Source organism: Tremella mesenterica, assembly GCF_000271645.1.
Source record: "Tremella mesenterica DSM 1558 unplaced genomic scaffold TREMEscaffold_7, whole genome shotgun sequence".
In the NCBI taxonomy this organism is placed as follows: domain Eukaryota; kingdom Fungi; phylum Basidiomycota; class Tremellomycetes; order Tremellales; family Tremellaceae; genus Tremella; species Tremella mesenterica.
The window spans coordinates 710,130-731,674 of record NW_006711231.1 but is presented as its reverse complement, the minus strand read 5'-3'; the positions used below and the strand labels follow the sequence as shown (position 1 = coordinate 731,674).

The 21,545-nt window shown below is 45.9% G+C and overlaps 9 protein-coding genes across 9 annotated transcripts; 4 read left to right on the top strand and 5 right to left on the bottom strand.

Annotated features, from left to right (window-relative positions):
• Positions 1 to 262: 262 nt before the first annotated feature.
• On the bottom strand, positions 263 to 3,763 carry TREMEDRAFT_63184 (uncharacterized protein; the record flags this gene model as incomplete). Its single annotated transcript, XM_007005392.1, has 8 exons — positions 263 to 432; positions 632 to 846; positions 1,113 to 2,795; positions 2,843 to 2,990; positions 3,046 to 3,115; positions 3,145 to 3,223; positions 3,265 to 3,287; positions 3,557 to 3,763. 8 exons carry the CDS (start codon positions 3,761 to 3,763, stop codon positions 263 to 265), a joined length of 2,595 nt encoding a protein of 864 aa, XP_007005454.1.
• Positions 3,764 to 4,575: 812 nt separating this feature from the next.
• Positions 4,576 to 8,709, bottom strand: TREMEDRAFT_39631 (uncharacterized protein; the record flags this gene model as incomplete). Its single annotated transcript, XM_007005283.1, has 8 exons — positions 4,576 to 4,892; positions 5,116 to 5,285; positions 5,615 to 6,196; positions 6,277 to 6,846; positions 6,967 to 7,161; positions 7,253 to 7,706; positions 7,779 to 8,122; positions 8,256 to 8,709. Coding segments are annotated over 8 exons (2,878 nt in total), but the record flags the coding sequence as incomplete, so codon positions are not given.
• A 325-nt stretch (positions 8,710 to 9,034) lies between these two features.
• Positions 9,035 to 10,038, bottom strand: TREMEDRAFT_57202 (uncharacterized protein; the record flags this gene model as incomplete). The annotated part of the gene is made up of 4 exons (XM_007005328.1): positions 9,950 to 10,038; positions 9,877 to 9,894; positions 9,561 to 9,794; positions 9,035 to 9,438 (listed from the first exon to the last, which is right to left on the bottom strand). Coding segments are annotated over exons 1-4 (715 nt in total), but the record flags the coding sequence as incomplete, so codon positions are not given.
• A 202-nt stretch (positions 10,039 to 10,240) lies between these two features.
• TREMEDRAFT_74152 (uncharacterized protein) lies at positions 10,241 to 12,285 on the top strand (the record flags this gene model as incomplete). Its single annotated transcript, XM_007005518.1, has 6 exons — positions 10,241 to 10,709; positions 10,756 to 11,148; positions 11,199 to 11,282; positions 11,442 to 11,458; positions 11,501 to 11,711; positions 11,860 to 12,285. 6 exons carry the CDS (start codon positions 10,241 to 10,243, stop codon positions 12,270 to 12,272), a joined length of 1,587 nt encoding a protein of 528 aa, XP_007005580.1. The 3' UTR covers positions 12,273 to 12,285.
• A 571-nt stretch (positions 12,286 to 12,856) lies between these two features.
• TREMEDRAFT_32011 (uncharacterized protein) lies at positions 12,857 to 14,832 on the bottom strand (the record flags this gene model as incomplete). Its single annotated transcript, XM_007005256.1, has 7 exons — positions 12,857 to 13,280; positions 13,327 to 13,496; positions 13,565 to 13,658; positions 13,701 to 13,774; positions 13,819 to 14,122; positions 14,167 to 14,314; positions 14,358 to 14,832. Coding segments are annotated over 7 exons (1,689 nt in total), but the record flags the coding sequence as incomplete, so codon positions are not given.
• A 333-nt stretch (positions 14,833 to 15,165) lies between these two features.
• On the top strand, positions 15,166 to 16,409 carry TREMEDRAFT_31826 (uncharacterized protein; the record flags this gene model as incomplete). Its single annotated transcript, XM_007005238.1, has 5 exons — positions 15,166 to 15,318; positions 15,387 to 15,459; positions 15,589 to 15,745; positions 15,842 to 16,006; positions 16,064 to 16,409. The coding sequence occupies 5 exons, from the start codon at positions 15,166 to 15,168 to the stop codon at positions 16,407 to 16,409; spliced, it is 894 nt and encodes a 297-aa protein (XP_007005300.1).
• A 166-nt stretch (positions 16,410 to 16,575) lies between these two features.
• TREMEDRAFT_44537 (uncharacterized protein) lies at positions 16,576 to 18,301 on the bottom strand (the record flags this gene model as incomplete). Its single annotated transcript, XM_007005304.1, has 10 exons — positions 16,576 to 16,704; positions 16,748 to 16,838; positions 16,899 to 17,055; positions 17,100 to 17,244; positions 17,293 to 17,523; positions 17,583 to 17,736; positions 17,787 to 17,922; positions 17,973 to 18,055; positions 18,094 to 18,163; positions 18,208 to 18,301. 10 exons carry the CDS (start codon positions 18,299 to 18,301, stop codon positions 16,576 to 16,578), a joined length of 1,290 nt encoding a protein of 429 aa, XP_007005366.1.
• A 127-nt stretch (positions 18,302 to 18,428) lies between these two features.
• TREMEDRAFT_63178 (uncharacterized protein) lies at positions 18,429 to 19,757 on the top strand (the record flags this gene model as incomplete). The annotated part of the gene is made up of 4 exons (XM_007005391.1): positions 18,429 to 18,749; positions 18,794 to 18,964; positions 18,999 to 19,495; positions 19,583 to 19,757. 4 exons carry the CDS (start codon positions 18,429 to 18,431, stop codon positions 19,755 to 19,757), a joined length of 1,164 nt encoding a protein of 387 aa, XP_007005453.1.
• Positions 19,758 to 19,966: 209 nt separating this feature from the next.
• On the top strand, positions 19,967 to 21,316 carry TREMEDRAFT_63177 (uncharacterized protein; the record flags this gene model as incomplete). The annotated part of the gene is made up of 5 exons (XM_007005390.1): positions 19,967 to 20,376; positions 20,524 to 20,775; positions 20,818 to 20,971; positions 21,054 to 21,134; positions 21,275 to 21,316. The coding sequence occupies 5 exons, from the start codon at positions 19,967 to 19,969 to the stop codon at positions 21,314 to 21,316; spliced, it is 939 nt and encodes a 312-aa protein (XP_007005452.1).
• Between the last annotated feature and the right edge of the window lie 229 nt (positions 21,317 to 21,545).

The following is a 21,545-nucleotide window of genomic DNA, read 5'->3' as shown; positions in this document are numbered from 1 at the left end:
CTCCCTTTTCGCTTTGCTCTTCTCGTCGCCCTGCAATCGCTTCACATCCTTACTTGTATATTTCTACGACCAGTTCAGCGACGGACTTGAGTCCTATGGTTGTGAATCTATCTGTTTAAACCATGGTGTCTGTTTGACCACTGACGTCTTGAGGACATGATCGGTGAGGGGTGAGGCGCTATGGACAAGAGACTACTGGTATGGTAGAAAAAGCATGTCATGTATATATCAAATCATCTTCTACAACTTTACCCCAACCAGATCAACTATCATACTCATATTCACCATACTCGTACATCTCTTCCCCACCTTCATTATAGACCTCCCTCTGATTCGGAGGAGTGGAAGAATTACTTATTGAAGCTGACATTATTTGAGCGTGAACATCATGAGGTAATCTGACTGCCGCTTCTAATGCTGCACGAACTTCGCCTGGCGATTAGCCTCCATCGCAGATTCACTGATTAGGATGAGGATGGTCAAGGCAGAATGACATCGCTCGGCCAAAACAGTGACGGTTGTGAAAGGGTTTGGGACATCCTCAATGTACGAGGCGAAAAAGTGAAATTACTGTGTAATAATGAGGGACGCCCTAATACACTTGGGTCGATGAAAGTAGGATGCGACTCACCAGCCATTACCTCAATTCCTGCCCACATGACACCATACGCATCCAAACCAGCCAAGATGACTCTCACATTATTCAACAAAGCGTCGACTTCTTCAGAAATATGATCGGGAGGATAACCGAGAAGCATGGTTTGTTGTTGACATGCTAATGCTAGTAAAAGGAAAGCGTAGGCTCCTGTGACTAGACCACAAGCGCAGAAGGGGAGCCATTTTGGTCTGGATTGGTCAGCTCTGTTTTGAAAGTTGTTTTCCTCCGTTCACAGAAGAAACTGTCGGAACGAGTTGATGGTAGTAGAAGAGGTGGGAGGCTATCATAGTCGTGGGTGAATTGGGAGACCAGATGAAGGAGATGAGAGCGTAGAGACGGGGCAGACGAGACAAGAAAGAGGATAAGGATACACAGGAGGTGGAGACAAGATCAGGAGAATGAAAATGAAAATGAGACGAGGATGATGAGGTAGAGCACATGAGACTAAACTCACGGTCCTTCCCACATGGCAATGACAGCACTTCTATGTAAAACCTCCAACCTCACAATAGTATGTGCAGCCGTCGCACATCTCGCCAAACTGACACCAGGTGGGAAAATCGTTCTGTTGGCAATAGCAGCCGAATCGATGTTTGCTTCTTCCGCAACAACTTTATCTTCCGAACTCACACCCCATGCTTTATTATGTTTCTTTCCACCATCCGTACTGACCGATCTACTTCTATCCGCCGGTGAAGACAAGAGATGTGAGTTTGAAGATGCAGGCGATTGGTTTAAAGGTGGAACAGGTTGATATCCTACCAAAGGAGGTAAATGTCTTGGTGAAACTTCGACTGGAGCGTAAAGAGATGCCGCACCATTCGGTTGAGAAAACCAAGGTGCAGGTAAAGAATCTGGATAAGTTTCAGGTTGCCACATATCATTTGATAATTGATAAAATGTCGATAATAGAGGGTTTTGTTTCTGACTTTGGTTTTGAGCTAGATTTTGGATCGGAGCTTGAGAATGTTGTGAATTTGATTCTGGTGAAATTGAACGATTGATCATAGAATTGGCGATGAGTTCATTGGCTGCTCCATATGATAATTCGTGATGTGGAGAAGAAACGAGTAAAGGATTTATATGATTCATATCTGGATGTAAAATTCCTTTCGCAGAATTTGAACTGTTCGTACTTGGAGCAGGAGTTGAGGTGTTATTATCGGTATTGATCGGTAGACCACAAATCCTTTTACTGAATAAAGAAACTTCTGGAAAAGCTTGATGTCGATGAATATGAATGTGCATTACTGCTAATCCTAATCTTGCTGATAATTGTTGATTCCGGACTACTTCTTCTTCACCACCAGGAACGAGTTCGATAACACTTGTTCTTTCTGCTTCTTGCATAAGTTCCATAACTTGTCGATCTATTTCAAACATTTCTTGATGAACTTTGATCTTTTCTTCCAAAAGCATTTCCACAGGTCTTTCTCCCCATGCTGCGGATTGAACTTGTTGAGAATAATACGCGTTATTGACCAAAGCGAAAACGGTAGCACATTGTTGAATGGTAAGAATCCAATTCGGCCAAGCGTTATCGTTGACTGCGCAAACTGGGAAATTGACTTTGATTCGAGGATCCGTTGCTGATAAAACTGGAGAAGCACCTGATACTATACAAGACATGAGTTGATGAACATAAGCACACCACCAAGTTCTTCTTGACATATCTTGTTTCCAATCCACACCTTCCATACTTCTACCCCCACTGACTCCCGTTCCAGCAGAAGCAATGGCAAAACGATCTAATTCGTGTAAACCTAATTCCATGGCTATTTGAACTGCTTGCGCTGATCTAGCTCTGGATTGAGAAGGATTAGCGGCGCAACCCCATTCCCAGAGAGACAACATGGAAAGAGCCTGAACACATTCGATTCGAGATTTTGGATCTTCCATACGGTCTATGAGAGCCATGGTCTTGTTGGCCAATTCGCGAGAAGCTCGAGAACGAATGTATTTTGATTCTGCCGACGCAGGTCGAGGGTCGAGACCATGGGGTACGAGAGTGAGAATGGTCTGAGCGGCATAGAGAAAAGGTGATTCTGGGAGAAGCCATCGTGAAACTTCGGACATGTATTGTCGAGGTGGCATGACTGGTAAGAAAGGGTGAACTTCGTTGTAGTAACATCGTAGACTAGTCCGTGAGTCACGAACTACACACAATCTGTGCAAGTAACTCACATCTCATCCCTGGAAGAGAAACGACGGAGAATGTTGGTAGTGTCGGTGGGCATGTTGGAAGGAGCTGGAGCGAGATTGAATTCTGGTATACCTAAAAGACCATCGAGTCGTTTTAGAAATTCCTGTAAAGCGGACGGTGTGACCATCGCTGGCAGGTCAGCATCATCGTATTCTCAGAAGTTAGAGCCACGGGGGGAACCAACCTTCTCTCTTTCTCCTCGCACCTCCACGTCTGGATTTAACATACACGCATTCGGCTCCTTTTTTGACACACTGATCGTTAGCAAAGTCATGACGCCCACGGATGCCAGCATGGGTGGCGACGAACGACCACCGGGGTATGAGAGTCCTCGATCTAATCCTGACACCACACGATGATGACTGCTCATAGTGCGCAATCCCACATGACTATCCCTACGCACTCTTCATGCCTTTCATTATCCATCTAACGATTGACGCCTTTCTTGTCTACCATTCTGACAAAAGACCAGTGAAATTTACAGATGTTTACTACCCCTTAATCATGAGTATCATGGATATGAAGAAATCATTCCATAACCGCAATGAAGCACTTGCGGCCTCGGGAAAGGTCTCGAACATCATAATGGGGGTTTAGACTAAAGGAAGAAAAGATAAATCTCGAAAAGTTGTATGATGACCAGTCTTCTTCTCTCATGTATGTATGAAGATCAAATCGGCAAAAAAAGTACTCACCTGTCCACATATAGGTCTGGTACCATCACATTTAGCCTTCTTAGTCCTACATGACAAACAAGCATTTTTTACAGGTCCATCTTTCCATTTCCCAATTCCTCCATTACCTCCATTTGCTTCAACTCCTTCTCCTTCCGTACCTTTATCACGATCATGTCCTGTCTTACCTGGCAAGGGTTTCTGAGGGTGTATGATTTGTTGTTGCATGTTTTCGGAAGGAAGTCCATTGAGTTCGTTAATAGGTTGGTATGATCCACCTACGTAGGAAAGAGGATTAATCATCGTTTCCCACCGAGAATTTGATTACTAAGATGGTATTCTCAGTGACGTAGGGGTGAATTTTGATTACAAATTCAAGAATTGACTAATGAGGGAAGACGAAGAGGATGAAAATGAGAAGGAAGGTAGTGTGATGGAGTTGTAGGATTAGAAGACTTCGGAGTGAGTTGAAAGCGGTGATGAAGACGGAGCGGAGTGAGAAGAAGATGGTTGACGGGTATGTAAGTTTGTCTTCTAAGCCGGTAGGCCGAGGGAAGAAAAATTGGGAAGGTTGAGCCGCGAGTACCGAAGTAGGAATGACGTTATGGTATTTACCTCATCCCCTTTGTACTTTGTCAATCTTACTTGGAAGGTTGGAAGGTTGGAGGATGGAAGGCATACATAAATGTCAAGTAGTGGAGCATGGGCATGGAGCATGGAACGACTGACAGCCGATAGATCGCGATAGACACGTCGTATGTAAAACTTCTCGATCGAGAGCACGAGCATGTGGGGGTAGTCGAAGGGGCAAAAGGGGGCGCCTAATTTACGGCCGCGGCGGATCATTCCTTCGATCGACTACTTATTCCAAGGAACCACATTGGTACATTGGAGGAATGCCCGTGTACCAAGTAACCACCTTACACTATAGGCCTTCCAAGGTACATCAGTACACAACATTCAAATTAGTACGAGTATATCCTCATTATCAACAAGCATGTCCTACACTTGTACACTAGGAACAATCATCTCCAACGCAGCAAAGTCAAAGAATAATGCAGCAATGCTACAACGCTGTAACTATAACGATAAGACGATCCCCCCACTGCTTGGAAACGATACCCTAACCCTTGTTTCATGTGCGCCACTAGACCCATGAGACGTCAAACGGGCTAATCTAGCGTGTGATCCGTGATTCCATGATCGACCGCTCCATGATCCGACGCGAACACGGAGAGAGTCAGAGAGTCATCGCCCCAGACTACCGCGTGTCAACGTTCGATTCTTCTTCGGGTCAATCAGTTTCACAGCCGACATGGTTTGTAGTTGTTGAGCTAGGAATTCTTGTGTTCCAGAGCTGGTGATCAGCTGCACATCTTTCTCTCACCCAATCCTGAGATCCAAGTCATGCCCGCTCCCGACGATCCGACGACCGACGGAGTAGGCGTGAGGTAAGGGGGGGGGGGGGGATTAGCACTACGAGAGTTCGCGTAGCAGAGAGGGACTTGTAAAGAGAAACAGGTGGATCGGGCGAAAGAGAGGAAGATACGGGGTAAAAAGGCAGATGAAACATAACCCACCGCATCCGTAAAATCCGCATGATCATTTCTGAACTATTCGCCGCTGGAGGTAATTGTCTCTTTGCAGTCTTACGAGCTCTTATGGTACCCAAATTCCTCTGAGAAATCATACTCTTTCCTCTCCTCGTTTGACGGGATTTCAAAGTTGATTGAAACCCTCTGACGCATTCCTACTCATCAGTAATGTACTGTACTTGTTCCACATTAAATCATCCCTCCTGATCCTCCAAAAACCATTCATCCAACCATGAGTCGCCATGATCGATCGAGGCAGACCATACTGGCTTCATACATCCTTTTCTGAACCCCATGACCGATCGGTGCAAACCATTCTGGATCATACGCCTCGCTTCAAACATCACGATCTACTTGTGCAGAGGTATACTGACTCATACGCCCTACTCTGAGGATCATGACCGATTTTCACTGCTCCACATGGACCCTTGCTAAGAGATTCGGAAACAATGTATGTTGTGAAGGAAGAAAAATACCAACTCACCTCCATCAAATGATCAGTTCCTAGATCATACAACATCCTAACACTCATAATTTCATTAAACTTCTGATTTTGCAAAACGCTCAATGGTACCCCACTCTCATCCCCACCGACGTAAAAGAAATCTCTGAGGAAAGTCAACCACTTGAGTGCTATATCCAATTCTCCATCACTCAGTTCTCGCATAGACGAAGGTTTATCGCTGAGAGGAGGGACGATAAGACTCTCAATAGTCATCAATATCTGTTTCCATAATTTGGCCATCACCATTTGCATGGCTTCTTTACTCAACGTAGAAGCGAGAGTGTGATTGTTGGCGTCCAAGTAGTCAAATAAGGGATGAATGGCGGATTCTGTTTCGGCGTCGGTCGGGGGACGTTTTCTCTCAGCAACTGGAGGGATGAGAGGACCGTCTGTGGTGGTCGGAACGAGTGAGGAGGAAGCTAAGGCTGTTCGATATGCCGCAGAGAGTTTACCTAGTGCTTCGTTATAATCTCTCGGTAAAGCTGGAGTGAGGGAGGTGTGTGGTTTGAGGACGGACTTGATAGTTTGACGAGAAAGAGCATGACGAAGGACTGGAGTCATCTGTTGTGATCAGCCATCATCTCTCTATGACTTATCACAAGAAGAATCGTCGGAGGTTGTGGAGGCTCAGGGGAAAGTACCTTGTCTACAAAGGTTCGAACCATATCCGATTCAGTCCTTTTGAGCCATCTGAAAGCTCGACCAAAATGGAATTGAATATCATCCCTCTCTCCCTCCATTGACACTCTCAATAATACATGTCCCCGAGTATCTAATGGAAGTAGTACATCGCTGGTGATCAGATCTTGATGTTGACTGGGGTCCAATCGCAAATACGTCCTTCCGAGTAGATCATGTTTACCAACCGCGGCACGGTGTCGTACCGTGGCCATGAACCACGCAGTCCCTTGGACAGGAATATCAAAAGTCTCATCCCATCTCGGATCCGTATCGTCGTATATCGTGCGTGTCTTGGCGTATCGATTCCCATGTTCGTCCGAAAGGATCACGAATGAGTCTGGAGCTTTTGTACTACCGTCCATTGATAATCCTTCAGCGAGGACAATTTTGACTGTGAAAAGATAGATTTGTTGATTGGGGTGAAGGGGAGGAGAAAGATCATATGCTGCGAGATCATCGACACGCAGGTCGGCATATAACATGTCGAGTTGTTGGCGAGCGGCTTCGATGTTGTTCAGCTTGACGCAAGACTGATGATCAGCTCGACTCTCTGACGTCTTCTCGCGGACATGATAGTTGCCCTCAAGCAGACTTTCAAAGGCTCAGAAGTAAAAGTGAGGAGATGATCGGAGAATTAGTATGGAACTCACAGCAGGAGTAAAGTTGAAAAATGGTTGTATCTTCCGTTCTCCTTGTAAAGATGCTAGTGTAGATTTGGCTTTTTCGATCCAAGCCTTCTGTTTCGCGGCCGTCTGAGCAGGTTGCACTACCTCCCCTTGTGACATATCCCGAGCAAACAATTGTTCCATCTTGTTGCAATAATCATTTATAGACAAGCTGAAGATCTGTCATATCAGCTCCGAATCACACAAACTTCTTGCACCATAGCGTTCTGAACCGCCGTCGTGCACTTCACAATGCGAAGCCGTCACTCACCTTGGCCAACCTAGTGGCGAACATCGCCAACTGCTTCTCATCAGGCCATTTGAGCTCCATAAGAAATCTCGCTGCGCTCCTGAACGACTCGAACAAATCTGTAACACTGGACGAAGGACCGTTCTCCGATGTCGGCTCAAAAGTGTCCACTGATAATGCCTGATCAGCCCACATGCGCGTTTTGAGTGCAGTCTGATCGATCCACTGTCGGATAGTAAGTTCGAAAAGAGGTGCGAGGGGATAATGAGCAGGATCGCCTGGGACGGCGAAAGCTTCAGCCATCTCTATGAGTTTTTGTGCCTTCCGATATACGATGAAGGATTCTTCCATCAGATCTTCGTTGACGTGATTGGAAGTGGAAGATTGGTGGGGGTTCGATACCATAGCATCTTCAAGGTCTTGGAACCAGAGACGGAGATGTTGTTGCAGGACCAGAGGAACGATGTCGACTTTGCTGACGGTCAGCATTACTTCCAAGGCTCGTCACCAAGCCAGTGAGTCGGAACAGAAGATGTGATGGGCTCACTCGTTAAGACTATCCCCAAATTTTTTACTCAACTTTTTCGCCTCCTTCTCTATCCAGACGGCCATTGCAAGAGCAAACTCCTTCGTCTTACCTCCGCAATGCTCAATCCTCTCGGTTGCATGTGCCACATAACTCTCGTACGCTTGCATTCGTATGCCATCTATGATTTTGTCCGATAAACGCTGCAACTCCGAATGACTGATGTCGCGAGACTCGAGTGCGAGGTAATCTGTGACGGCTTCCATGAAGTCAGGTGAATGGTAACCCGAGTACTCGAGAGCGACTTGGGCTGCAGAGTAAAGACAGATGTTCCGTCGGACGAGCGCTTGCTGCCATCCCTCGCGCTGAAGTATCAGTCCATGTTCTCACAGCTCTACAACTCGGTTCGCATCCGAGGATTCTAGCACGGAGAGGTCATTGTCGATAGAAACGGGGGAGTGACTGAGTCATTATGATTCATGGAAGAAGTAGACTCACATCTGATATAGCCCAAGTATCCTCTGGAGCATCCAGCCGGACTTTATCCACTATAGCACCCGCCTCCAATACACAAGCCGCCGGCACTGCCCCCTGCTCGCACCGCTCTACCATAGCGTCAAGAAACGACCAAACTCGAAAACTAGCAGGCAGTCTCCAACGTATCGCACATTCACTCAGCAACGCCACATGATCCGGAGTCAAGACTCCCAGACTAACATCCTCATCTTCGGGTAAAGTCTTCAACACCTCGAGGTCAAAGTCGAGTAATCTTTCGAGCAACTCTCGATATGCGTGTCGGGGATCTGGAGGAATAAAAACGAAGGATATGGGCGGTGCATCGAGGCGAAGATTATCGACTCGAGAGGCGAGGTCGCTAGAAGATAGCCGGTCACGATCGCGATCGGTAGTGGACTGTGTGAGGGAAGGGTTGGCTTGCATCATGAGGAGCATCATTTGAGAGAGGGACGAGACTTCTAGTGATCTGTATGAGGTCCAGCGAGATGGTTCCGAGAAATCAGAGGGACCATAAGGGAAGGGGTTGTCGGTGTTGAGTCTCTTCAGACAAGACTGCTAGTCAATTTTCTCATGAAACCCACCATGCATGACATGAGAAGAAGGCGTGAGAGAGGGCGCAGACATAGCAGCGTGTGAAAGACTCACCTTGAGATCCTCCAGGGCAGCTTGTTCTGTACATATCCCTTTCAATTCCGCCAATTTCTTCCCTATCGTCTCCTCCGTCAATCCCCAAACCTTGGCTACCTCCTCCACCTGCCATCCCCTTATATCATCTTCTTTCTCTTTACCTTTCCTAGAGCTCTTGACGCTGATGACGTCGCTTTCTCCATGACCCCTGTCACTGCTGACTCTTTCGGGCTCGGGCTTTAGCCTCGCTCTGTAACTTTCTATTCTACTGGCGAGTTCTGGAGATGTTTGTCCGGTGGAAGCGAGGGAGTCCGAGACGAGCTCAAGGAAGAGAGATATTTGTGTGTTGAGTTCAAACTTCCAAGCCCCATCAGCTAGCTCTTCATCCTTCTTCAACACTTTAGTGCAGGCGGTGACAAAAGCGAGAATGAGATCTTCAATCTTTCTAGATTCTCGTTGTTGACGTTGAAAGGTTTTGTCGGCCCAGACGGATCCCCAAAACGATGCGGCAGAACGACGAAACCTGTTGTCCGAGAATCTGAGTGTGAGCACAATACTTCGTTCTATACCTCGTGCCTCCCTCGCCATCTAACAAGTTATGACCTATGTCTAGTGATATCCTGACACGGGCGTTATAGCCTCAGCTTGACGTCAACTCACTTTGGCTCTTGACCCATAGCAGTTCTTTTGAGCGAAGCATCCATAATCTTCAATAGTTTCTCTGGGTATTTGGGGCTCTTCGAAGAGTCTCTCCCCATCAGACTCCCCAGGTCAAAGGCGAAAAAGCTTGTGGATCCTTCATTACTCCGTCGAGAGGGTGTGGTCATGGGCGTTATGGGTTTTTCGGGCTCTTTGGGTTGAAGAGCCCGCTGGTCGATATGTGATTGAAGACATCTTTCAATCAGCCACCATGACCTGTGTCTCCCGACCTGTATGAGTCTTGCCCCAAAGCGAGACATCGAATAATAAGACTCACGCCACTCGGAGTGTGTATCTGGAACGTCAGTGTCTGTATCACTGTATGTACTCCTGAGAGAGCGAGAACCTACTCTAGAGTCACATTACTCCCACTCGCACCATCAGGACCAGTCATCGATTCCCTAGAAGTCATAATGTCGTCTCGGTTTGTCATCCAGTCATAGTCTAGAAACAACTTCTTGGCTCCTTGCATCGAGGCGGAAGCCACCGAGTCTCGTGCGTAGTTAGGCGCGCCAACATCGAGCAAGGGCACATGCCTATTACAGAAGACAGTGGGGCTCCGCTATTGCCGGACTCGATTGCGTCTCCAAAAAGTTGCTTGAATGCTTGCCTTGCATCTATCTCGAGAACAATCTCACACCATGTCCTCTCAAGATCAACACGAGTTCGAAATGGGTTTATCCACCGTTGTATCCCATATACTTCACAGAAATACTACTCTCTCACACACCTCCATCCTTCCCAGCCGGGACGCCATTTCCACTGCCCTCTCTTCTCTTCCTGAGACACTCCCGGAGGAAGGTAGGGGAACAGACAGCACCATGCAACACCTCTTCTCTTCCGTCCTTCCAGGTATATTACAAGCTCAAAATGGCCCTCGATATTTTGGATTCGTAGTTGGTGGTGTCACCCCCGCCGCTCAGTTGACAGATATGCTGTTGAGCTCTTACGATGAGAATGTGCAAGTGTATATGCCCAATACCACCGCCAGTGTGGCTATCGAAGCGAGAACTTTAGAGTTGGCACTTGATCTTTTACACATATCTAGGGATGCATATCAAGGAAGGACAATCACGACGGGTGCTACAGCATCCAATGTTCTTGGATTGGGTCAGTCTTAGGTTCACTATCCAATCTTCCCTTACTGATAAATCAGCATGTGCGAGAGATCATCTTTATGCCAATTATAAGTATCTTCCTCCCGGGTATTCACTCGCTCAGAGAGGTCCGCCCTCTGTACCAAATCTGACTGGACCACCAATCATAATCCTCGGTCTTCATCCTCACTTCTCGATCCTCAAAGCGGCAGCCTTGGTCGGGTTAGGAGCAGGACCAGAGGTCGTACAACAACTGGCACCAAGACAAGACGATGAGCTGGCTATTGATTTGGAAGTCTTGGAGAAGAAATTGAAAGAGGAGCGAGAAGTCGGAAGAGGAGTCATAGTGACATACGGACTAGGAGAGGTCAATACGGGTGGATTTGGTCAAGGACTTTCAGAGGTGGGTAGGATATGTAAAAGATATGATGCTTGGCTTCATGTGGATGGTGGTGAGCTTCTCACTTTTCTGATCATAGGACTTTATGAGGTAACGGAATAGCTTTCGGAGGTTTTGCAGGGGTCGTCCCGGAATTGCGACATTTGGTCGAGGGGATTGATCAAGCTGATAGTCTGACACTGGACGGTAAGTATGTTATCCTTCTACCCACTCGAGCGCGCTTATCCTCCTTCCCAAAAGCTGAACCCCTGTATCAGGATATCTTCCCACTGAACCATATCCAACTTCCCACGGTAGAAGATTGAGCTATACCTCTTATTTTATGGGCTCGTGGCTGACAGACAGGACATAAATGGCTCAACGTGAGTAATACAGTAGCATTCCCCCTTCGACTAACAAAACAGGTCCCATATGACACTGGCCTTTTTTACACCCGAACTCCCTCTTTACTGACCAACGTCCTAGCTCCTCCAACCGGTCAAGGTCCAGCTTATCTCTCAACAGGGGATTTAGACATTCCCAGTCCATTATATATGGGGATAGAAAATTCACGTCGATTTAGAGCTCTTCCTTTACTTGCTTCTCTTCTTTCTCTAGGTAGAGAGGGTTACGTAGGTAAGTATTTCCCTCACTTTCTTCCTTTCCTCTCATACCATTCCGCACTTCCTTACCTGAACTCTCTGCCTCTTGCAATCTATGTTCGATGCATCAAACAGGACTTGACCAATTTCTAAGAGCACGAACGAGAGATGCTGAGAAATAGATATCATCCGACGTAACGTTTCTTTCGCTCAAAATGTCGCTCGACTTCTCATTCAATCTGATTTCTACGAGCTCCTCAACCCCATAATCTCACCAGGTTTTCATGGAGATCAGTCTGAAAATCAAGATAAATCTACAGGGGCAGGAAAGGATGATCAGATAAAAGATCAAATAGTGCCACTCAACATAGTCCTCTTTCGAGGTTCACCCAATTCCACATACCCACCTTCTGATCCTACTTCCGCACGGAGATTAACAGAGAAGATCAATTCGACTGGTAAGATGTATGTCAGTTCCACCGTTTGGAGAGGTCTTGGGGCGGTGAGGATTGCCGTTAGTAATTGGCGTACGGGTGATGAAGATTTGATAATTGTTAAAGATGTTTTGGACGGTGTCATGAATGAAAAAATATAGTCCTTTGAGTGAGAATTCTTCGTGTGTGTTGCATGGCTCTTTGATATCTACCACGTTACGTGTCATCAGATATAGATCTGCAAATATTGGAAGATAGGTTTGAGTCGGAATGAAGGGATCAAAGAGGATTGAAGCAATATGAAAGAATAACAATGCATTGCTTATTTCAAATTAAGTTACAACATTCACAATTCCGCATACGACCGCTGGGAAATATCACCCATTCCATTTGGTTGATTGAAATACATGAACATGATGACAACATGGATGAAACTTGACATGCCTAAGAAGGGAAGAGAAAATTTGAGATCACACATTGTTAAACATATCAGGATAATCAATAGTGGTATAGGAAGTCTGATATGACTGATCTGAGGTTGGAGTGAAAGTATCTTTCACTTCAGCTTGATCTCATTTGCGAAAAATCAGCTTACTTTAAGTAATAATAGTAGTAATCTAGCGTTGGACCAGAGATAACGTTTACTCCAAAGTGATGCAGGGTGGGAGAAGTGAGGTTCAAGTTCTCTTTCAGGAGAAGGAAGAGCTAAGATGGGTCTGTCGAGAGATACAGGATTTATCCATTCCTACTCCTTTAGCATGTATGACAATTTGGATATGGAACTCACTCTGGAAGAATTGTTTGGAGAAGGATGAGATTCATCATTCAATTCAGTGACATTACTGAACATTCTGGCAGAACGTGCTACTAGACTGTTCTTCCCTGATGCAGCCATCGCGGGGCGCTGGTGTAAGTTGAGTTTCCAAGTCACGATCTCATTGTCCTGAATCTTCCTGGGTATCGCTAGAAATGGCGACGAGGACTTCAGAGGGACAGCAATGATATGAACTTGGTAGTTACGTACCAATCCTTTCAGTCCAGTTCGGACTTTCTCAGCAGATGGTCTTGCTTCAGGGACGACATGTACCAATTTGCTTAGTAATAACAACAAATCTCTAGGAATGTGACGACGTTCGCACAATGCCACCAGTTCTGAATCGGGGATGAATCTGTTCATCAGAATTTGTAATCTCAGAAAATGGTTGTTAAACCCACCCTTGGTAATGTAGAATTTGTCTCTTGAGATTATCAAAATCTTCCGTGTCCGAGTATGGTAATTGAAGGAAAAGAAGTTTATGTAGGATCATACCGAGGGACCACATGTCGGCGTGAGAGTCAGATGGACGCCAATGGCCTAAAGCATCCGTAGCAAGTGTTTCCGGTGCCTACGGATGAGTACAAGGACAAACGTTCTCAGTGAATCTATACTGAAGCTAGGAAGAAGAGAACTGACCATGTATTCCATGGTACCAGTATGTCCTGTACGTTCACGTTTCCCTCGTAACATTTCTTGTGAAGTACCAAAATCGGATATCATAGCTTTTGGACTACCGATCAGTTCAGAAATATCAACTTTATTCAGAACTAACATGAGTTTACCCTCTTCCCAATGTAAAAGCACATTGGAGCATTTGAGGTCTAAATGAAGTACGGAATTAGCATGCTATATCTCAGCTTTGATCAGGAATTCTGGATGGCAAAGCTTACCAAAAAAGCTAATCCATCCACTACATCTCCGAATAACTTTGCCACTTCTTCCAAACGTAATAGAAGCACACCCCTGGTCTCTGAACTCTTGTGTGATGTCCCACTTTGTCTTCTCTTTTTGAAAGCTTTGATCCTTTCTTCTCTAGGTAATTGACCTATAGAAGCACCATCCATGATATCTCCCGCAGAAAGGTCCGGACGAGCAGGTTGAGTGGCATGAGCGCGGTTTAAGAGGAAACCATCCAAATTACCAGCTGTGGCATACATCATTAAGATGTGTAAGGCCATGATAGGTGGTCCAAAACTGAACATCAGCTCATGAAAATTGGCACTGTTCGGTGAGCTGACCTAGAAAAAGAGGTTAGATCCATCCATGAATGATGATAAGGAATGATATTTGGATGTCGTAATGTTTCCAAAAGGCGTACTTCATGTAGCATTCTAACCAAATATTCTTTTGATGTCCCCACGGCTATCTTTTTCACTGCATATGTTCCTCATCATTCAGTAAGATTCTAATTAAAGCTGGAGAGACTCACCAAGGACATTACCACCTATGACATGTGTAGCGAGATAAACGCTACCTTCCGCTCCTATACCCAAGCGACCTTCTTCTTTGAAAAACCTCTCATAGTATCCTTTAGCAGGAACGTCAACGTTACTACCTTGGTCTGTCGGAGTAATGGATCGAAACCTTCTCTCTGATGTTGGAGTAGGTGAAGAAGGTCGTGAACCCTCATGAGCTCGTTCCAGTATCCGGAAATACGCAGGACCATGAGGAATGTCAGAAGCGGCTGATCCCGTGCTCAGAGGTCGAGAACGAGTGGGTGGAGTCGTAGGTAGAGATTGAGAGCAATAGGGACAGACACGATGTGATACAATTTCAGGTAAGGGTTCATTGTAAGGTAAGAGGAGAGGGGTGTTCGAAGGACCCGGAGTAGTGGGAAGTGCAGGGCGGGGTTGGACTTGGAGTGCATGAGACAAGGGATGGTATAAAATGAGTTGATTGGACGTTTGTCTATAGGTCAGCGCATCAATACAACACAGGAAAGATAGAGATCACCCTATAGGAGTCCATTCGACAGCGTGTATGATGGTACTTTCCATGATGGTTCTTCGCCAAGAGACGTAGAGGACGGTCCGAAGCCGACTTTGTATGGGGAGGAGATTTTCCCACGGTCGATTACAGGTTCACCGCTTAGAACACCCATTCCACTCTTCTCAACCTGCATATCTTACCTATATCACCACCCATAACATCACCACAAGCATCATAGTGGTGGATACATCAAGAGAAGAAGAAAACCTTTTGAAATAGAAAAGAAGTAATCGGAAAGCTGTTAAGGGATGACGTCCTTCTTCTCTTTCGCTTCTCAACCAGTGGACGTGGAGATCCGCCTTCAAGGGGAAGATGACAGGAAACAAGTGGAAGTCAAAAGTGAGAAAGAGAAGAAAGAGATGTGTCCCGTGTACTACGACGGGGAGAGTGTTGTAGGGCAGGTAAGTCTAAGTGTTTGTGCCTAAAGCTGCCGTATGAGGTCTTGTTCATCCAGATGAGCTGATCACAGGTTCATGTACGAGTCAAAGATGGAAAGAAGTTCCAACATGATGGGATACGGATAGAGTTGATCGGGTCTATTGGTATGTCTCCTCTTGACTCCTTCTATCTCACTTGAGCTCCTTCACTTCACTTATAATCACTTAGCTGATTCTTGTATTGAGCATCGTGGATATGTCAGAGGCAACTCAGAGATGAGACTGACGATATAGAACTATTCTACGACAGAGGGAATCATTACGAATTTGTGTCCATGGCGCAGGAGTTAGCTTCGGCGGGAGAGATGCGACAAGCTCAGTCATATGATTTCACTTTCAAGAACGTGGAAAAGCAATACGAGTCGTATTCTGGTATCAACGTCAAGTTACGGTAAGTTTCCTCACATCCACTCCACTCTCAACGGCTTGGTGCACTTTTCCAAGTTCACCGCGTGGGTTTGCTTGGCTAGGATATGTCTGACTGCAGATACTACATCCGAGTCACACTACAAAGACGAATGGGCGAAGTGATTAAAGAACGTGAAATATGGGTACACAGTTATCGCATGCCACAAGATTCCACAACGACTATCAAGATGGAAGTGGGTATCGAAGATTGTCTACATATCGAATTCGAGTATAACAAAGCCAAGTGGGTCCTTTTCTACTGATATGTAATGCATTCATGGGATCTTGCTCACTGAATCAGATACCACCTGAAAGACGTCATTGTCGGCAAAATATATTTCCTCCTAGTTCGGATCAAAATAAAACATATGGAATTGTCTATCATCCGACGGGAGACGACTGGATCAGCTCCGAATCAGTACAACGAATCAGAGACCATCACCAAATTTGAAATCATGGATGGAGCTCCCGTCAGAGGGGAGACTATACCCATTCGATTATTCCTCGGAGGCTTTGAACTCACACCGACTTTTAGAGATGTCAACAAGAAGTTTTCGGTTCGATACTACCTCAACTTGGTGTTGATAGATGAAGAGAACAGGCGGTATTTCAAACAAGGAGAGATTACGATATTCAGGATCCCGTGAGTGTACCTCACATTCAATCTCAGATGTGAGATGAAAGAAATGCTGACAAAGAAGCGAGAATTAGATGACTGATCATGATACCCTTTTGTACAATACTCATCTCACAGGCACATGAGCAGCGCCCAGTTGTCTGAGAACTCTTGACAGGCATAATGCAATGCATCCTCTAGGCTAGTCCAGAGGCCTTGTCGTCAGCGAAAGCCAAGCAAATGCTCTGAATGCTCACTTTGTCGTACAGACTCTTGACGACTTCGCCCATTTGTTTGAGCGTGTCGAGTGCGGTGGAGTACATGGGCTGATGGTGAGCTCGTTGTTTTGGCATATAGGAAACAACGCACATCCTCTTCCGGCTCGTCATAAACCTCCAGTGTACCGATAGATTCGTTGATCACCCCATAAAAGACTTTGTCGAGGATCATCTGACTGAGTCTGAGGGTCAGCCGAGTACGGAGATTTCTTGAGGATACACCAGGTGGATCAACTACGCACTTCTCTTCCACAATCTGTGAACTTTGTCCGACTTCTTGTGCCACCCAAGATAGCTCCACGGACGAGTAAGGTTCTATCACCCGGATCAAATTCTGCTCTAGCAGAGTGTCATACAAAATGGAGAGATGTGTACGGATAAGCGGATCTTGTTGAAGTTCTGATCGTCAGCTTGATCCCATTTGAATGAAACGGTGCGCTCACGCTCTTGATAATCTTTCAAAGCCGCTTTGAACATGTCCAAGCTGCGTTCTTTCAATGCCACAGCAGTAGCTTTCATCGCATCGAGATCTTTGCCTTGGTATGAGACAGCCGATTTGAGCAACATCAAGGGAGCAACGTCATCAGGCTACACGTCAGCTCACGAGTTCAGTCAACGTTCAAAAGATGAACCCACCAGACTCATCATGATCTTACACAATAACATGTACTTCAAAGCTCTTAGAGCTCTTGGGTCTTTATCGTCCGTTTGGGTAAAGCCTTCAAACGCTTCGAAAAAGTACGAGTAAGCGGTTTTGTAATCTTTATCATCGGCGTTGAGTGCGCCACTTTGTAAATCCAAGGTAGCCTGAAGAAGAGGAGGACAATAGACCGAATTAGCTGCGGTTCGTGCTGAGACAAGAGCGGTCTTTGATCAGTATCAGTCTCCACTCTTGCATATATCACTTCTCCAAGAATTAGACTTACCTTTGCTCGTGGTAGATTTTGTATCGCATGAGCGGCTCTGGACTCTAAGATGTAAACTTCGGTCAGGATGATTTTGTCGTCTAATTGTTTGAGTTCTTTGAGTAATACGTCTGTAGCACTGAGAGCCACTCTATAATCCTGTGCGTCGATTTGTCTTTGTAGGGTCAGAACAATCTCTAATTCCAGAGATGGAGAAGATCTCACAATCCTATGAGTTTGATTTCAAGAGATTGTCTGAGAAACACTCTTTTCTCTTCTCGCGCCCAAGCGATATTATCCCTCGTCACTTGCATCTGCAGTTCTCGAGAAGAAGGAGGAAAGTAGTCGATCATAGTACGGACTGATATTAAGCTACTCTTTCAATGTCTTCATGATGAAGGTTGAACATACTGAGCTTCGCTGTTTTGGCCTTTGCGATTTGTGACATGAACGTTCTGGAGTCTACCACCAATTGAGCAAGTTCTTGAGCTTTACTCCATTGTCAGCTCAGTATATGAAACCAAGAACTTACTCATGATCTCTGTACAAAGCACCGAGTTTGATAAGAGCTTGTTCTTGATCCCTAAGATCATCTTCATCCGCTGTTCATTCAGTAACGTCCAAATAAGATGATGAGGTCATTCACCTGCCTGTCGACTCAATATAGACCGATATAATTGTTCTGCTTTCGCAGGATCACTGGCAGCTACCGAATTGGCGAGCTGTAGATCCTCTGTCATGCCAGGTTCTGAAGGTACGATAGCCATGGTTGGATGTCAGATGAAGAGGTGGAAGTGAAAAAGGATGAACGCGTTGGCGTCATTGTATTTCAACTTGTAATTTTGTCAATCATCTCATCATTCCACCATGTCAGCTGCTCAAGGCTCAAATCTTCCCCTCCCAGCTTTCTACGCACAAGTGTTACATTCCCTCGTGCCCATCTTCGATGATACTCTCTCATTGTCCGATCTGAAAACTCAAGAAATTCTCTCCACAGCTTTGGACAATCTTCACCTGATCTCTAGGATGTTGTCATCCCTCGGTGTGTTCTCGGATAACGAATCTCTAGATGAAGTTGGGGACGGGGAATTGGTATTCATGACTGTGCCTTGGGTTCTAGGAGAGTGCGAGGCAAAAGCTGGTCTTGGGGGAAAGGACAATCGCATAGCTGCTTTGAGACGAAGCGACGTCAGTGATCCATCCTTGTTTCTTAAACCTTATTGACCACGCAGACAGCAATCAATGCTTTCTTACATCTACTGAATAGCTACAAGGTGTTATCTCCCGACGAAGAAGCTGAAAGCTCTGCAATGGCCAATGGAGTACCTAAGGATCCTGCGAGAAGACGAGAAGCAAAGATAAGAGCCTACAAGCGAGAAAAGGAGCTTCGAGAATTCATATCTGTAAGTCGACACTAACGATTTCTGCTCACACCAGGCTTCAGTTCCAGACCAACCTGATCCAACTTCTACTCCATTAGTATTCGTACTATCTTGCTTGCCTCAACAGGGTCAATCTAATGGCTCCACCTCTGTGAATGGAGAAGAGCCCGACACCCGACGTACTATCCTTCTCATTCTTCGTCTCTTACATACACTCGCCCTAGCCTTACTAGCTTCTACAGCTATGGAATTGGAGCTTCTCGTTTCTGCCCCTGCAGAAATATCAGAATTACCGCAAGAACAAAGAGGTTCTGAAATCGACAACACTTGGAAGTTGGACAGAACCCCAGCGGGGTACAAACCAAGAGAGTTGATCTCCGGTGGTGGACGGGTGTTGAGACCTTTCACCATTTTACCTTCCACATCGGGTCTGAGTGACAGGGAGAGATTACGAGGTGAAGTATTTAGGGAAAGTTGGAGGTTACCAAGTATGACCATTGATGAGTATCTGGAGGAGGAAAAGAGAAGAGGGAATATCATTACGGGTGGAGGGTAAGTTGGCTTGTCCTCAACTATTACCTCATATGAACACACAATCACATCTGTCAAGATTCTACGCAACATATGCTGACCTCACAGACAAGCATCATATGACGCACCGACAAGTAGCGAACTACTAGCACTTGCCGCGGAACAAGATGGCACCGTTGCTGGTGAGGAGAAAGAAGAGCAGAAGCGACTCAAGGAGGAGAACTGGGCCCAATACACCGAGGTAAATCCTCGAGGGGCAGGAAATCGAATGAATAGGGGATAAGTATGTACGTATTTTTGCATAAACCAATGTCAGAGTGGGACTCTTCCGATGATCCTTTGAACCTCTCCTACTGAGATCATACACGTATCGAATGAACCTCCTTTCCACCTTCTCCCTCTTGCCCCTTTACCTACCAACATGATAAATGCGGCCTCATTGACCTTCTTACTCACGACCACTGAACAGGATTCAGTTGATATACACCAATCATGGCTATCGTAGTTCATTCCCCTACAACCCCATCGGGTCTCATGGAAACTCTCGCTTTGTCACCTATCAAGTCCGCCGTTCCTACTATCACACTCTTTCCACCTACCCCAGACCGACCTCCTTCTCCAATCAAGATTGATCTGCCTCCTCCGAAATCTGTACCTCATCGTCCTCTGGCTTCTAACGAAGCTCGTCAACTGACTTTGCTATTGACCCAGCATCTCTGGCCTATACGTACTTCGTCAAAAGGTATGATGAGGGAATCCATTGCTCTCGCTGAAAAACTGCACGAAGCAGGGGTAAGGTGGGATAAACATCGTAGAGTTATGGGAATGCATCTTCGTGGAATATGGGAAGAAGGTCAAAGATTGGGGAATGCTCGTATGCCAGGTGGAATGAGTCCAATGGAGTGAGTGTGCTCCATTTTCTTATTGGTTCTTCACTGACATAAGTCTATATGTTCAAGGATCTTTTCTAAGTATAGCAGAACCGCCTCATCCACTTGACCCCATGTACGTGTTACCTCATCTCTACTTTATTGCCAAGTTGACGTCAGGCCAATTCCCATCGAAGTTCATCCAGGTCAATTTGCCGCTTTACCCAAATTGACACTTCAAGCAGGTATCGGTCTAACTGGTCAATTTCATAATTCTTCAGAGACCGAATCGAGAAATATAGAAATAATCCCACAAACACCATTGACTGCCGCTACAGTGATGACTACCCTCATGCCTAGTCCAGTACCCAAGAAAGAACGTCGTAGGTGGAAAGATAAGAAGAAAGAAGGTTTGAAAATCAAAGTTGACTCGTAAGTTCTCTTTACCCAAAGTAGTGAGTGTTGACCATCAAGTCACAGAAAGCCTCGTGTAGGCGCCGTGGCTATACAACAGCCTTTCACTGCAGCCTCGGTGTCAGGGTTCGGACATTTAAAACGGTTTGCAAAGTTGAAACTACGGATGAAATTGAGGAAAACGGTGTATGGTTTGCCAAAATCGGCAAGGAGGGTAAGTTTCGGTGGATGGGAAGTACGATAGATGTAAGGTAGCTTGAAGATGTACATTGTCTTGAAATGGATGCCAAAAGCAGCCACGCCCAACGGATGCTGGACGTCTGGGTACTTGTCTGCATCCTGATATAGTTGATTGCCAAAACAGGCCTGTCCGTCGAGTGCGTTCGGATAGTGGCTATTCCGCTTCACTCGAACCCCCTTGTTTTCGATATGAAGTGCCGTAAGGCGCGTAGGTTCGAGTCCTACACGCACTGTTTTGAGATCGGTGTGTTTAGTGCTTGTGACTTTTGATGCTCAGCAGGGGTATATCACCTCCCGTACTTCGCTTCGGGCATCATGAAGATTTGTGGCCGCTCTCCCGTACGAGCCAGTGTTTCGCGACTCTACTTGTAACCAAAACCCATGCATGTCCAGGCTCTGGATCTTTTGCGCTGTGGTGTTACCCGGAGATCAAAGAAATTGCCCGAAGAGGCGAAATCATGCGCGTGGTAAACACGCGCCGCCTCGCGACTTTCCCATGTCAAAATCAGTCAACTTCGGTATTCGACTCTACAACAAGCTCTATAACC